The sequence below is a fragment of the Dicentrarchus labrax genome, unplaced genomic scaffold (assembly GCF_905237075.1).
Source record: "Dicentrarchus labrax unplaced genomic scaffold, dlabrax2021, whole genome shotgun sequence".
NCBI classification, from domain to species: Eukaryota; Metazoa; Chordata; class Actinopteri; family Moronidae; genus Dicentrarchus; species Dicentrarchus labrax.
This window is the reverse complement of record NW_026136702.1, coordinates 26,392,081-26,406,351: the sequence shown is the minus strand read 5'-3', so window position 1 is coordinate 26,406,351 and position 14,271 is coordinate 26,392,081. Positions and strand designations below refer to the sequence as shown.

At 38.6% G+C, this 14,271-nt stretch overlaps 1 protein-coding gene across 1 annotated transcript; it reads left to right on the top strand.

Moving 5' to 3' along the window:
- Nucleotides 1–3,973: 3,973 nt before the first annotated feature.
- On the top strand, nucleotides 3,974–11,833 carry vax1 (ventral anterior homeobox 1). The gene is made up of 4 exons (XM_051424333.1): nucleotides 3,974–4,547; nucleotides 5,088–5,348; nucleotides 7,119–7,306; nucleotides 11,291–11,833. The coding sequence occupies exons 2-4, from the start codon at nucleotides 5,135–5,137 to the stop codon at nucleotides 11,831–11,833; spliced, it is 945 nt and encodes a 314-aa protein (XP_051280293.1). The 5' UTR covers nucleotides 3,974–4,547; nucleotides 5,088–5,134.
- The last annotated feature ends 2,438 nt before the right edge of the window (nucleotides 11,834–14,271 follow it).

Sequence of the window (14,271 nt, the reverse complement as noted above, 5' to 3'; positions counted from 1 at the left end):
GTTGTGAACATCAGTATAGTTTCAGAATGTATGTAATTACTTTGCTTTCATTAATGGAATTGGTGGAGGAAATATCAACTGCAACAGAAAGTAGTGAATAAACAGTGGAGGTGATATGTCTTATATTAATAATATTTCATATTTTCTGACCACAACTTACTACTGGAGAATTCTTCATTCATCATTCCCTTCTGCCCCCTTTTCCTGTCTATCTTTGGCTGTCACTGTGACTTAAAGGCATAAAATGGCAGAAAATAATAATAATGTTAAAAAATAAGGGTTAAACACTGGTTGAGTACACTAACTCACTTGAGAATGTCTACAGGTATGTTCAAATAAATAACTTGAATTACCTTTGGGGTTCCCCAAGGCTGTGTCATTTGTGTTTATTTTGTTCAAAGTGGATATTTGCAAGCTTTACGAAACATTAAACTTAGCTTTTTATGCAGATGACACAAATGTATTTTGCTGTGGTAAGAACCGTAAACATTTGAATACGAGAGAAAAGGAATTAAAACTGTATACTGTATAAAATTAAGGATTTCAAAACTCAGGCTTCATTATGCACGGTTTTAGATTTCCATACAGTACCAACACATTCTCACTCCACCTTGGTCAGTGGCCCTCTGCTTTAAAATATAAGACAATGAGCTTTAACGTCTAAAGTCATTTCTGGACGCACAGGGCTCTGAAGTCAAGTTAGCAGTAATAAATATGCAACATCTGACTTTCAAAATAAAGTTTAACATTGTTAAACGGTCGCAGTTTGGTTACACAAAAACGACTTGTTTAGGATTCGGAAAATATTGTAATTTACGTTACGTACCAGATGTAACTTAAGTTTGTTAAGTAGGTTAACTTATGTTTACATACATGAACAACAACAGGTGTTTGTCCCCATATGTGTACTTCCTCACTCTTTATACTATGTCAACTGACTTTGATGGCAGGCACACACAGAAATGACACCTGAGTGATAACTACATAGGCCACTGGGGCCACTGACAGACCGGCAGTATTTGATGACTTGGGAGTAGGGATGCACCGATCCACATTTTTTCACTTCTGATCCAATCCCAATACCTGAATTTGGATATCAGCCGATACCGATACTATTCCGATACCAGAGCTGTGTTTGCTTTAATATTATTATTATCATTAGTGTTGATTTTATATGAGGCTGAAATAAACTCTCAACAGGCAAGTATGATATGTACGTATGTATGCATGTATATGGATTTCTAGCAGTTTAGACGCTTCTAGATGATTACTGCCCTCCTCAGGAAGTCACTCTAAGGATAATGTCTTCAAATGTTCATATATAGCCCTGTATCGTGTAAGAACTGTAATACTACTTTAACAATCAAGTGGTGGTTCTCATTTTGACCCAATAATCCTCGTGCTCTTTCGTGTGGTGCTTTTTTAAACGTTTGATTGCGTTCGTAGTGTTGTACGACGCGAGGGAGCTTCCACCTCTCTGAATCACGGCTTTGCTAGCTGGCTGCAAACTGCGGAATGGATTTCCTGAGCGGGGGTGTGTCTCATAACTCTGTGTCTCATTGAGCCGCGCCTTCGTTCAGGAAAACCATCCCACAGTTTGCAGCCAGCTAGCAGACAGGCCAGCAGGAATCACTTGTGGAGTCATTTCAGCAGACAACGTTAAAGTGCAGACATGGCTCATTGATATCGGATTTCTCCGCAGGTTGGATCGGGAAAATCCGATATGTGAATTACGCTGGTATCGGTCCCGATACCAATACTAGATCGGATTGGCCCCATCCCTACTTGGGAGTGAGACCAGGTTGCCCATACATTACTTATTATGTGGAAGAATGGAGGAAATACATATAAAACAACAAAAAATCCAATTAAAATGTTTCAAAAGGGAGCTAGAACTAAATGTATCATCATATAGTGAGTTTCTGATATGCCAAAACCAGAAGTAGTCTCCAGTAATAAATAACATACAAACAATACCAAACAATAAACATCCCCATAGAAGTTCTTACTGGCTACTGTTAGCTTAGTTATGCTAGCCACAATTTATAACAGCAAATGGTGAAACTCACTGGAGCGTAGTACCTCGGTACTGTTTAGAGCCCAACTGATATGTTAGTCAGCCATAATATTGAGATATTGGCCTATCACAGACATATCAGCATTGCATCGGTTTTGGTGTATATGTTATTCTATGTGAATAGTTTTTTTCTTCAGTATATAATGCAGAAAAAATGCTTGTGGTAATATATTGGTGTCATCACTAAGTTATCCAGCAGAGTGCACTGTGCTTTACAATACTGTGACAAGCAGCACAAAGAGAGAAGAAGCAGCTCTCAGCAGTGTTATATCAGTGCATAATCCTGCAGAAATGTTCTATTTTCTATTCAACTCAAAACAAATGATTGACTTTCCCCTCTAAAGTCATTATTGTCTTAAAAATCCTGTATCGGTCAGGCTCTAGTACTGTTACTGTAGCTACCATCAGCTGGGTCAGCCTGGCCTACTGTAACTAGATGACTGTGTGTCAGTGTTTCAGATACTATCCAGCTCCTCCTGCAATTTCTCAGTCTGTCTCATCTAACCACCAGCATCTGACTAAAATAAAATCCATCATATAATCAGGCACTGCATCCACCTGATTGATCTTTTCTGAAGTCACTGTCTCTACAGTTTCTCCAAAGACAGCTATTTTAAGTAAACACAATTAACAAGGTTGCACAAACCAAGTGTGACAGACTGATACCAGCTAAAGGCTTTAAGTTTCATTTCATGTCTGTCTAGCAAACACTTCAGTACACCTTCCCCAAGACTGTTCAGGATAATGGCTGCTGATGGTGTTAGCCAACAATATACTGTTAAGATTTTTCAATTATGTATTAAAATTGGTAGATGGTCTTTGCATCACCAAATTTTTTTCTGCTGTGACATGAGTCTAAAGGATCATGTTCTGGTACTATAAAGAACCCTTTTGTTATGAGTGTATGAATCAGAGTGGATCCAGGGTGCCTCCTGCTGGAAACCTTTATCTACAAATGAAAACTCTCTATTCCTTACATGTACAGTATCATATTAGTGAAGCCTGGAAGAGAAATTTGGTGGTTGTTTCTGGTGTTGAATACTATCCACTTTTGTTGAAGACTTGTTGGTGTGCATCATTTACAAGGCCAATATAATTAGGAATTTGCTCTATAATTTAACTGATCTACCAATTGAAATTCCATAAATAGTTTGATTCAAATCACTTAAAACAGTGTCAGTAATTCACCATTGGAAATTGTGTGTTGTAAAAGGGATACAGTATAAATGCAGTATTCTTTGCACATTGAGTGTGTGATATTTTTGGGGTTGTAGAAACTGAATACATCAGTCTTTTCTCTTCCTCAGCCATTGTGTGCAGCCGAGAGGCCAAGACGCTTCGTCCTCAATCTATTTCCCAGGCTGGGGCTCCGGGTTCCAGGTCCCCTTTAGTCGCTCCCTTTTTAGCCTCCTTTTTACCTTTCTCAAACAATGGATCCTGCCCCACTCTAAGCAGTAGCCCCCCAAACACTCAGTGAATAAAGTTAGTCCAACATGCGGCCCTTAAACCCACCCCGAGACTGCTGCCAGGCAGCCACACTCGCAGAATTGTTTGTTAATAGTCCAATTAGATAATTGCCATCTTTCACTCCTTTTTCTCTCTGCTTCCCATAAAGACATGAATGGCACTCAGGGAGGGGGGCAGCTTGAAGAGGGCTTCTGGCCAGCTAAGGTGACAAGAAGGGCCAGAGAATGCTCCTTGCAATAGGCCACTAGTTTGAATTGAATCATTGTGGCCTAATCAATGGTCTTATTGGATTACTGGCCACTGCTGTGTTCAGAGATATTGTTGCACTGACAATGAAAATAGCTAAGAGTTGGTGGTTGGGTGGGTGGCTAGTGGGCTGGAAGGCGAGTGGTGGAGAGAGGTAGGGGCCATTCCAGAGGTATGCGCGAGTAAGAGAGAGAGTGTAGGCAGCCTAAGCACTAATGACAAGTTTTGTTTCCCTTTTTTGTCTTTTTCAAATGTGCAGGTTAAGATTATGAGAGCAGAAGATGGCTTCTGGGGTGCAATCATTTAAATACTGAAGGATGTGGCATTACCGGCCAGGACTTTGCTGGGTTGCTCTGCGTAGCTCTCTGAATGAAAGCAGGATGACACAGGAAACTTTAACACAATTCCCGTTAAAGCAACTGGCTGGGTCATTGCCTTCATAAATTTTGATCGACGTGGATTTGTTAGTTATTCTTTTCACCTCTCTCTCTCTCTCTCTCTCTCTCTCTCTCTCTCTCTCTCTCTCTCTATAACCCCCCCCATGTTCTCTCCCAATGTGTCTTTGCCTACAATAGCATAGTGGCGAGATCCACACATTGCAGAATTCCGTCGATTGGTGTGAGAGCCAAGGGAAAAAACAGGATCAAAGTTCGCTGACATGCTATGGCAATCAGGTGCGCTGTGAAAAGTTGGGGGGAAAAAAAGTCTAGCCGTGTTCTGCGGACGGAGGAATGAAGCACCCGGGAACTTTTTTCAGGTCTGGAAGAGACGTACCTCTGTGATTGTGTGCGTTCATGTGGGGTACAGGGAGGCTTGGTTGCGAGACAAGACCAATCATTTGTCTTGATTCTCTGGGCTGAGAGCAGGCAAACTGAGGGGGACGGGACGAGCAAATCCCCTATATCAAGACCTGATCTATTTCCCCAAACAATTTAGTGTATTCATGAGGTTACGCAAATGTGGAGGCAGCAAAATTACCGTAATCAATTGAAACAGCGAGTGCGCATCCATGGCTCTGATTATTTGGAGATCATCTATCAGCCTGATGTCTATGTAATGAGGAAAGGGGGGCATTGAATTACTGTTGAGTTTCACTGAGAAGTCCATGATCATTGGGCAAGGGAGTTTGGTCAGTGATAATAGGGCTCTTTGGTCGGGCGACGGAAGTATTTCACCAAACATTAGATAGCTGACTCTGCCCTGCTGAAAGGTGCTGTTTTGAAACTAAAACCCACACTGTCCAGACGATCTGGTGCACTGTGTTCTCCGTAATCTCCTTTTTTTTCACCTGACAAAGGAAAAAAAGAGGCGGACAAGCTGCAGGTCCAAGAGGATAAACTGAGCATGGAGGTCAGGTACAACCAAGAGACGGAAGGGATGGGGCTGAAGAACGGACTAAAGAAGGGGAAAGATGAGAAGGACTCCCAGGGCAGCTTGTCCAAAAGCTTCCTCAAGGAGCAGCAGGACTCCTTTTCCCCCTCTGGGACTGTGGACAACTGCGAGAAGAACAGGGGGAGCACGGGAGACCCGGACTACTGTCGGAGAATACTAGTCCGAGGTAAGGCTTGTGGTCTTTCTGTTGTTTTCTTTGTTTTTTCAGAACTTATAGTGTCATACTTCAGAGATTATACAGATAAATCTGAGGAAACAAACATTTTGATTTTAGAATCAGAAATATTTAAAAAAAAAAGTTGAAAGATGAAGCCTTTGTAACATCAGATGGTGGCTGTTGATACACAGAGAGAAAGCTGATTATTCATTTTTTTAATTAGGAGGCTTACATTTAACTTATAAACTTAAAGTTAATATCAAAATATGCCTTTAAATGAACAGCAAAAAATCAATTATAATGACGATTTGTTAAATTTATATATGGATATATGGAGCCTATTTAAAATAAAGAGGATCACCTCTGGGAATTAGTTTTTTAGAGTACAATTATAGGAACATAAAAATGTAAGAGAATTAAATTATTTATCATGAAAAAGAGCAAAATATTATTAAATGTATCTTTATTTTGCTGCATTACCACAGAGGTTTTTTGTGTTCATTTTGGTAATTATTTGTAAACACTATCATAACCTAAATCTTTCTTCAGATTTCACACTAAAGTAAATGTTAAATGTGCTAATGTTAAATTATTAAAAGTGCTTCATGTCCCTTTGTAAATTTAAATGTGTGCAAGGTGATACATTTAAGCAGAAAAGCCTACAGGGTTTATGCTCTATGCACTACAGTACAGTTCAAGGGTGATTTATTAAAATATAAATAATTAAAGACGTGAAAAAAATTAGATAGAAGTTTGTAATTATGTATATTTAATGTCAACAAATCATACATGGAATTGTGTGTGTGTGTGTGTGTGTGTGTGTGTGTGTGTGTGTGTGTGTGTTGTGAGTGTCAGTTGCCCAGGGAGTCATTTACGTAATTTCCTTCATGCAGTGTTGGCCCAACACTAAGAGTGTGGGAAAAACAAACTATAGTAAATATAACTTCACCAGAAACAGGATTAGTTATGCCACATGTAATGAGACTAAATATATATAAAGGTTTGCTGTTGAAATATTTGATTGGACAGTCAGTTAATATGTTTGTTAATAATAAAATAATGATGAATGGCTTAATCACAGCACTGCAACCACTTGTTTTCAGCATGATTTAAATTATAGTCAATTTAATATTGTATTAATTAAAAAGAAAATTAAGCAGAGTTTGAGTCTATCTTAATATGATTTTGATGGTACAAAAGCCCCCATTGTTGTAATATTCCTCTTCTGTAGTAATGTGTGGATTAAATGAATGAACTGAAATGGAACCACAACTTTTTAAATATTTATTTCATATTTTTTTATGTCACTTATTAGGACGACACATTTTTAAACATTTGACTTGAACTTGAATTGATGACATATAATACGAGTTTTCTGTTCATGGGATTTAATATGTCAGATTAAATATATGATATTTAGCCACTTAATTAAAAATCTAGGGTGTAAACTCATAGATGCAATACATAATTTAAACAAACAGTATTTGTCTAGGTACATTATGTTGGATTTAGTCCACATACAATTACGTTCAATATAGTGAATAAAATCAGAATTTGGCTTATTATTATGATTATATTTGTATCTCTACTACTGTGTTGCCTATAATAATAATAATAATAATAGTAATAATAATAATAGTAGTAGTAGTAATAGTAATGTGTGTCATTATGAATATAAAGCCAGTCTACACCTATAAAACATTGCAATTATGTGTTCTATTGTTATTGAGTTGCACTCTTTGCCTCAGCATTGTTAATTTAAAGTGCTCATTATTGCAGACGCTAAAGGCTCTATCCGGGAGATTATCCTGCCTAAGGGTTTGGATTTGGACCGGCCTAAGCGAACCCGCACCTCCTTCACTGCGGAGCAACTCTACCGGTTAGAGATGGAGTTTCAGAGGTGCCAGTATGTGGTTGGGAGAGAACGGACTGAACTGGCCCGTCAGCTCAATCTGTCTGAAACTCAGGTGTGTATGCATTGTACTGCGAGATTGGATTTATTCTGTGCAAACTGGAGAATCATGATGGATGCTTTTATTTGGAACTGAAATAGCTGTAATGTGTAAATTTAAGTCATTCCCTTTATCTTTTTACACCAAATACTGCCATCTTTTTTTCTCTTCATGTTACAATCTATTAGGATCACTTGCTTTGTCTTGTAAGAAGCTGAATTTACCCACATAATCAAATTCACTCCACTTCATTTGTGAGCCCTGACACAAAAAATCATTAAGTCAGACAAAGCAGTTTGTGTATTTTAAAAGATGCAATCTTTTATTTTTTTTTTACATAAAATTAAAGGATTTAATACTTGCATACATAAATACAGAGACGAGATGGAAATAAGGATTTTTTGTTTTGCTGATCATTATTTAAAATAAACAAGCACTACAGATATAAACCTTTAATGGCAGCAATAATCATTAAAAACCTGCAGCTGTTGTTGAGTGCTAGTATAAATAAGAGCACTGGGGTTTACATTTAGATCATTGATTGTACTTTTAATTGTATGTATCCCTTTAAATTAATTAATTGGCTTTCTTAACAAATAGCTTATGTAGTGTTTATTGTCTGAAGCTGCTAAAACGAAAACTTCCACCTGAAAAGCCTTCCTCCTCCTGTCATGCATGTGGGGTCAGTGGTGGGTCACGCAGTGTCCGCTTTGGATGAACTGCATTTGCACTGTGTTGAACACCAGATTCCAAAGCAAGTCACCGGGTCACCCTGTGCAATTCAGACTTAAGGGAACCCCTGGCCGTCTGCCTCAAACTGTCACTGCATTTTCAGCTCGCGTTTCACTCATCTATTTATTTATTTCTGAAAACGTGCTAAACGGCTAACAGCGCCATCGGCTTGGTCTTTGGTGCTAATGTGTTGTAGCTTTCAGCACGGCTCTTACAGACCTCTGCTCAAGGTCAGCCTTCCCTCACAAAACAGCACCACAACTGACAACTTGAATCTGTTTGTTGATGTGCAACAAGGTCACTGTTTCTTTGATTAACAGCTCTGTAAATTTAACTTTTTTAAGTTTTGAAATCTTTTAATATTTTTCTTTTGACACAATTGCTGCTTTTCTTTTTTTCACATAAATTCAAAACAAGTTAATTAAGTGTCTGAAAATGTGATTCTGCTCACATAAAGGTAATATAGAAAACCTTTGCTCCCTATTTAGGCAGGACAAAGGCATCAGGATTTTCTTCCACTGTCTGCTTCTTATCTTGATGAAATGCTTTTTAATGGCAACCTGGTGAAATTAACATTCTGTTCCCCGGCACTCAGGGGTTGTTACATTAAGGCCATTTGCTGTGTGTGCACACCTAATCATCTTTGTTTGAGCTACCGGCTTCACCTTGTGGTTTTCATTGTGTTGAAAATGTAACCTCCAAAATGAACAAGATGTTCCTTCTGAGCAGTCGCAAATATTGGACTGAGCGGCAGGGTTTCTTCTCTGGGCATGAAATGGTTGTTAGCAGCTGGTGAAGAGTAAAACTACCGACTGAAGAGACAGGAAAAAGATATTTAAATGTGATTGGACTAGCAGTGGGGTTGTGCTGGAGTCTTGCTGCTGATTGGTATGTGTACATTTTGTTCCATATGAAAACAGTCAGGTGTGATTACAGGAGACTTCAAGGTACAGTTTATAAAGAACACTGTGTTTGTTTTAGTTTTGACTTTTTTGATTAATAAGATTATGTTAAAGTGAACAACGGATATGTCAGAATAATTGAATGGCTCAGTTGAGCCAAATTAATGACTTGATTGAAGGTGTTAAATTACAAGGTTGGTGCTCTAGCTACAGTTTAATAATTTGTGTCACTAACAGTGCATTTTTTTCTCCATCCTTAATGTTTGATTTATAGAAATGTCTGTGATGTCACTATATATTGCTGAATGAGGAAACACAATGGCCTATGGCCCACTGATGAAAGCCCTTGGATTTGCAGTAACTAGTAAAAGTAGAATTTCTTTGTTTTATTTTTACACCTTTATTTGACAGGGATAGCTGAATATTACCAGAGAGGTGGGATGATTTGCAGCAAAGAGTCACAGGCTGGACTCAAACCCAGGCTATACTGCAGTAAGGACTCAGCATTAGTACCACAGTCGCACACTCTACCGGGTGAGCTGCTTGGGGACCCCAACAACGGCCGTTTTTTTTTTTTTTTTTTGCAGCAGGTCAGTTTGGAATATTGCAGAAACTGTGGAGCAACCACAGTGAGCCGTGAGAGGAAGAGCTGCAGGCGACAGACTGCACACCTTCAACTTCTCAGTGACTTAGTAACCAACTCCTGTCACTGGTCACAGACTCAGGCCTCGTGCAGCTTCAGGCATTAAAGGCATACAGCATGTGCAGCATTGCTCAATGAATGGTGGTATTATTGCCTGATTTCTTTATTAAAATTACAATAGTTTGTATTGCTGCCCCCACAATCCTATGACCTGTAGTATTAAACCGCATTTGCTGTTACAATTAGTAACAACAGGTGTCGCAAAATCATCCAGGACTGAAATCTTAAGGATTTTAAGCTCAAGAATATAAGGAATGGGTTTTTTTTCCTCTTCATCTTGATACTCCATTTACTGCTGGATATATACTATAAATGTCTATATAATATCTTTAATTCAAATGAAGTGGAAATCTTTACATTTTTAGAAACTATATTAATAATCAGTCAGATGTTTTCATATTCCTGACAGGCTTTGTTGACTTTTAAAGAGGCTAAAATGTGTAAAATTTAGGATTTCTTTATTTCCATCGGCTATTCTATGTAAGTCTAAATGTACATTTTCAGGGCCAGGAAATCCCAGGGTGCTAATTAAAAGAATGTCACTGATGGTGGCCATTTTGAATTTGGAGGCAGAGAAAAGGACCATTTGCGGGACAAACTTTGGGCTGCCAATTGCAACTATTTTCACAATCAAGAAATGTCATTTATGAATGTCATTTCTTTTCCAATTAGTCCGCAAAATGAAAAAAGCAACTTTATATTGGTTGTATATATAGGCTAGATAATGTAGTGATGTAAAACAGAGAAAAACTGCAAATCCTCAAAAAAATTATTGATAATCATAAATATAAATATATAAAATCAAACAATGAGGAAATTTACTGATGATGAATTTTCTGTCAATTTCTAATAATATTTTCAGCTCTAAATAAATAGCATCATACAACAATTTTGCTACACAATCAATAACAAGCGATACTAAATAAAACCAATAAACAATCAGATTATTATTAGAATTATTGTGCCAGTTCTATGTGGGTTTCAAGTGACAGTTAACAGTGGGAGCTGACTATTTGGATCTCAGCTCATTTTTTTTGTTGAAAGTTAAGCAGTGGTTTACATATGAAAGGCTATCTGTGAGCAAGTTCTGATTGAATTAACCTCCCGCCTGTTAGTGTGAGCCCTCTCCTCCATGACTGAATGAAATCACTGCAGCTTTTGATCTGTCAGTCTACAATCATCACCTGGTGGACCACTTTTATATGTGTGTGTGTGTGTGTGTGTGTGTGTGTGTGTGTGTGTGAGCATCCCTGCATATATAGCTATACATTATCTGAAATGCATGCAGCGATTGGGTGGGGGATGGACTGATGCTGTGCTCCTTTTGATTTGTGAACAATAGTGTTGGGTAAAAGTAATCAACTTAATCTGTAAAGAGACACTGTTGTATAGCTCATGGTGCAATTATCTCCAAGTATCGAGATTATCAGATCATTGCTACACTACGATCACAAACCCTTTTACAGCAAGTAGCAGTTCCTGAATTATTGCAGGGGACTTTTCTTATTGCCATACCACCAACATTAGAAGTTTTTTTCAAACTAATGCTGTTTTGAGAATTTTTAAATTCACATTTTCCATCCCGTACAGGCAATACTTATACTTAACTTAACTTAATATATTTATTTATTTCTAAAGGTTCTCATCTGTGTCCCTCTCCAGGTGAAGGTCTGGTTCCAGAACCGACGCACTAAGCAGAAGAAGGACCAGGGGAAGGACTCTGAGCTGCGTTCGGTGGTTTCAGAAACAGCGGCGACCTGCAGTGTTCTCAGACTGCTGGAGCAGGGTCGGCTGCTGACCCCTCCAGGCCTGCCGGGCCTCCTGCCCCACTGCGGCAGCGGCACGCTGGGCTCTGCCCTGCGCGCTCCCTCTATGGCCATGGCCAGCAACGGCAGCAGTAGCAGCAGCAGCAGTGGTGGCGGCACCAGCACGGCAGGCGGCAGCCCTCCTCTACCCGCCGTCACCAGCTCAGGAACAGTGGCGGGCCTGCAGAGCTCACCGGCAGCTCATGGCCTGTTCAGCTTTCCCATGCCCTCCTTACTCAGCGGCGTCGCCACCCGCATTTCCTCTAACCCCTTGTCCATGGCCGGCTCACTGGCTGGCAACCTGCAGGAACTTTCTGCCCGCTACCTGAGCTCCTCTGCTTTTGAGCCTTACTCGCGGACCAATGGCAAAGAATCCATGGACAAGAAAATTCTGGAATGATGCTTTGTTTTTACATAGATGGATTCTTGTTTCCTCTGGACACGTTTTGGTTGTTTTCTTGGCTTTTACTGTCTTTGTTTGGTTTTGCTCATTCTCTTTCATCTGTCTGTGTCATGTTCTGTAGCAGTTCATGTATTCCAGTTGCACATCTGGCACCTTGTGCAAGGAAGAAAACAAAGACCTACACAAGCTCATCTAACAAAGACAGGGAAGCAGTAGAAAGATTTTGCACAAAATGTTCACGTAGGACTTTGTTACAGAGATTTAGACAGACTAAGGAGATTACTGAGGGACCTTTCAGATTTCTGTGAAACAAATGTCCAACCAATTATTTCAAAATAACAACATACACAACCCAGAGAATATGGCTGCTTCATACCACAAAAGCTCTATTACTGCAAGAGAAGTGGTAAATAGTGTATAGCAAGAAGTATAGGATTGGTGACATAAAGTGTAAAGTGAAGGTACCTTTCTGAATTGTGTTTAATTATTTAATCGTGTTGGGTAGATGCATGTCACTGCAGTGAATAGATGTAGAGAAGGAGAGCAAGTTGTCAAAAACCTGAGCAGCAGTTTGTGAGATCCAATCAGCAAATAAAAAAATCATATAAAAACTTTTAAATGCAGCATTATGAATGAACAAGCAAGGCCGATTTCTGCGTAGAATTGGGGAAGGAAAAAAGTGCCTCCAATTGAAGGTCAATGCAAGGCCAGTGTCAGCACCGAACCCAGTGCATTTGATGCGTGAATGCCATTTGCTTATGCAGATGCCTCACAAAAAATTTGGCTTACAAAAAAGGTCTTTTGTATATCCATTTGTATTAAGTTTGGACTGAACCAAAACATAATCCAGAGAAGGTGTTGTCATACAGTATGATGGTTCAATTGTTCAGTGTTGTTTTCTCTATGGTTTGGTGAGGATTTTAACATTCTACAACGAAAGTCTTCACTTTGTGGCATTTTCGTCTTCAAGATGCAGTACCTGACTTTTCTGTCTGTGATTTAATACCACTGTGAGTTCTCAGAGTTTTGCTGTACAGTTTCTATTCCATGCAGGAGCTAAGCGCAGGAATAAGTTGCCAAAAGGGTGGAGTCCCGAAGAAAAGCTTTTCAGCCTTAGTAAGCTGCTTGCTTTGTTGAACGCTACAAGGTAACAGGTTTTTTGATTCATTAAGACAATATAATAACCGTTTCTTCCTGTGCGAAATTTTCAAAAATCTACAGCCTCCATAAAAGACTTAGGCAGACTGATGCATGTGGAGACTGAATGGAATTATTGTAGTATAAAAGTACTGGAAATGAGAAATGTACCTTAAAATTGTTATTTTATTGTAAATTATTCACTTCTGTAATTAATAGATTATTAGTATAATAAGTAAAATAATTAATGAATGAATGTATTAGTGGGGTTGAGGAATCAATCAAAAGCTCTTTGGTGCTGTTGTTGTGAAATATCTTGAAAATTGTGAAATGTGTGGTACAAATGTTCATATATATTATGTATATGGCTACAGACAAAGACAAGTGTGTTTTTCATTTTTCTTTCTAAATGTTGCTATGAATCAAGTTGTGATAAATTTCATGACTGTTATACCTCATACACCACAGCCTGATGTGTATATGCTCCTGACGATCCCCCCCCCCACTAGTTTAGGTCATGCGACTATTACCACTAATCAGGGCCCATAAGGGGGTAAAAAGGGGAAAGCTTTCTCTGGCCTAGCCGCTTGGGGGGCCCATGGAGGGCAGTAATACAATAGAATACAACAGAATATTCAATTTCAATTCAATTTTTATATATATTAATTATAATTATATATAATATATATTTATTGTCTTGGAAATTTGTCTTCAGCTCACCAAAACAAGATACATCATAAAAATACTGACACGCTGTTAGAAAAACAAGCACATAGAGAAGGTCACATAACACATTTAAGGACAGTTCATGTCAATGTCTATGCCTTAAATCTCAACATCACTTTGTAGAGTTAAGAATATTAGTGCCACTTGGGATGAAGGATTTTAATCGTTTTCATACTAAATATAAGAAACCAAATTTTATTTTGAACCAAAATAAACATTTCATTTATTGTTGCTTTAGTAAGTAGCTACTATAATGAAAAGCCCCTCTCCTAGAAATAGAATTAGTTATTGTCAAAAACAAGAAAAAAGCACACGACCTGAGAAATGTACTGATTTAAACTGGCAAGTTTTGGATTGAATATCCTTACTTTTGCTGGACCTGTACATAAATCAGGATACCAGAAAAAAAAGGAGGAAGCTGGCAAGGGCTTTAGACCCATATAATAATATAATATAACTTATAACCAACTTTTTTCAGTCAGCTCAGAAAGCTACTCCAAGCCAGGCTGAATGATTGCCAACATTACAGCTAACGTTACTAGCCATGAAGTAGCTAGCATCATTGAAAGAGG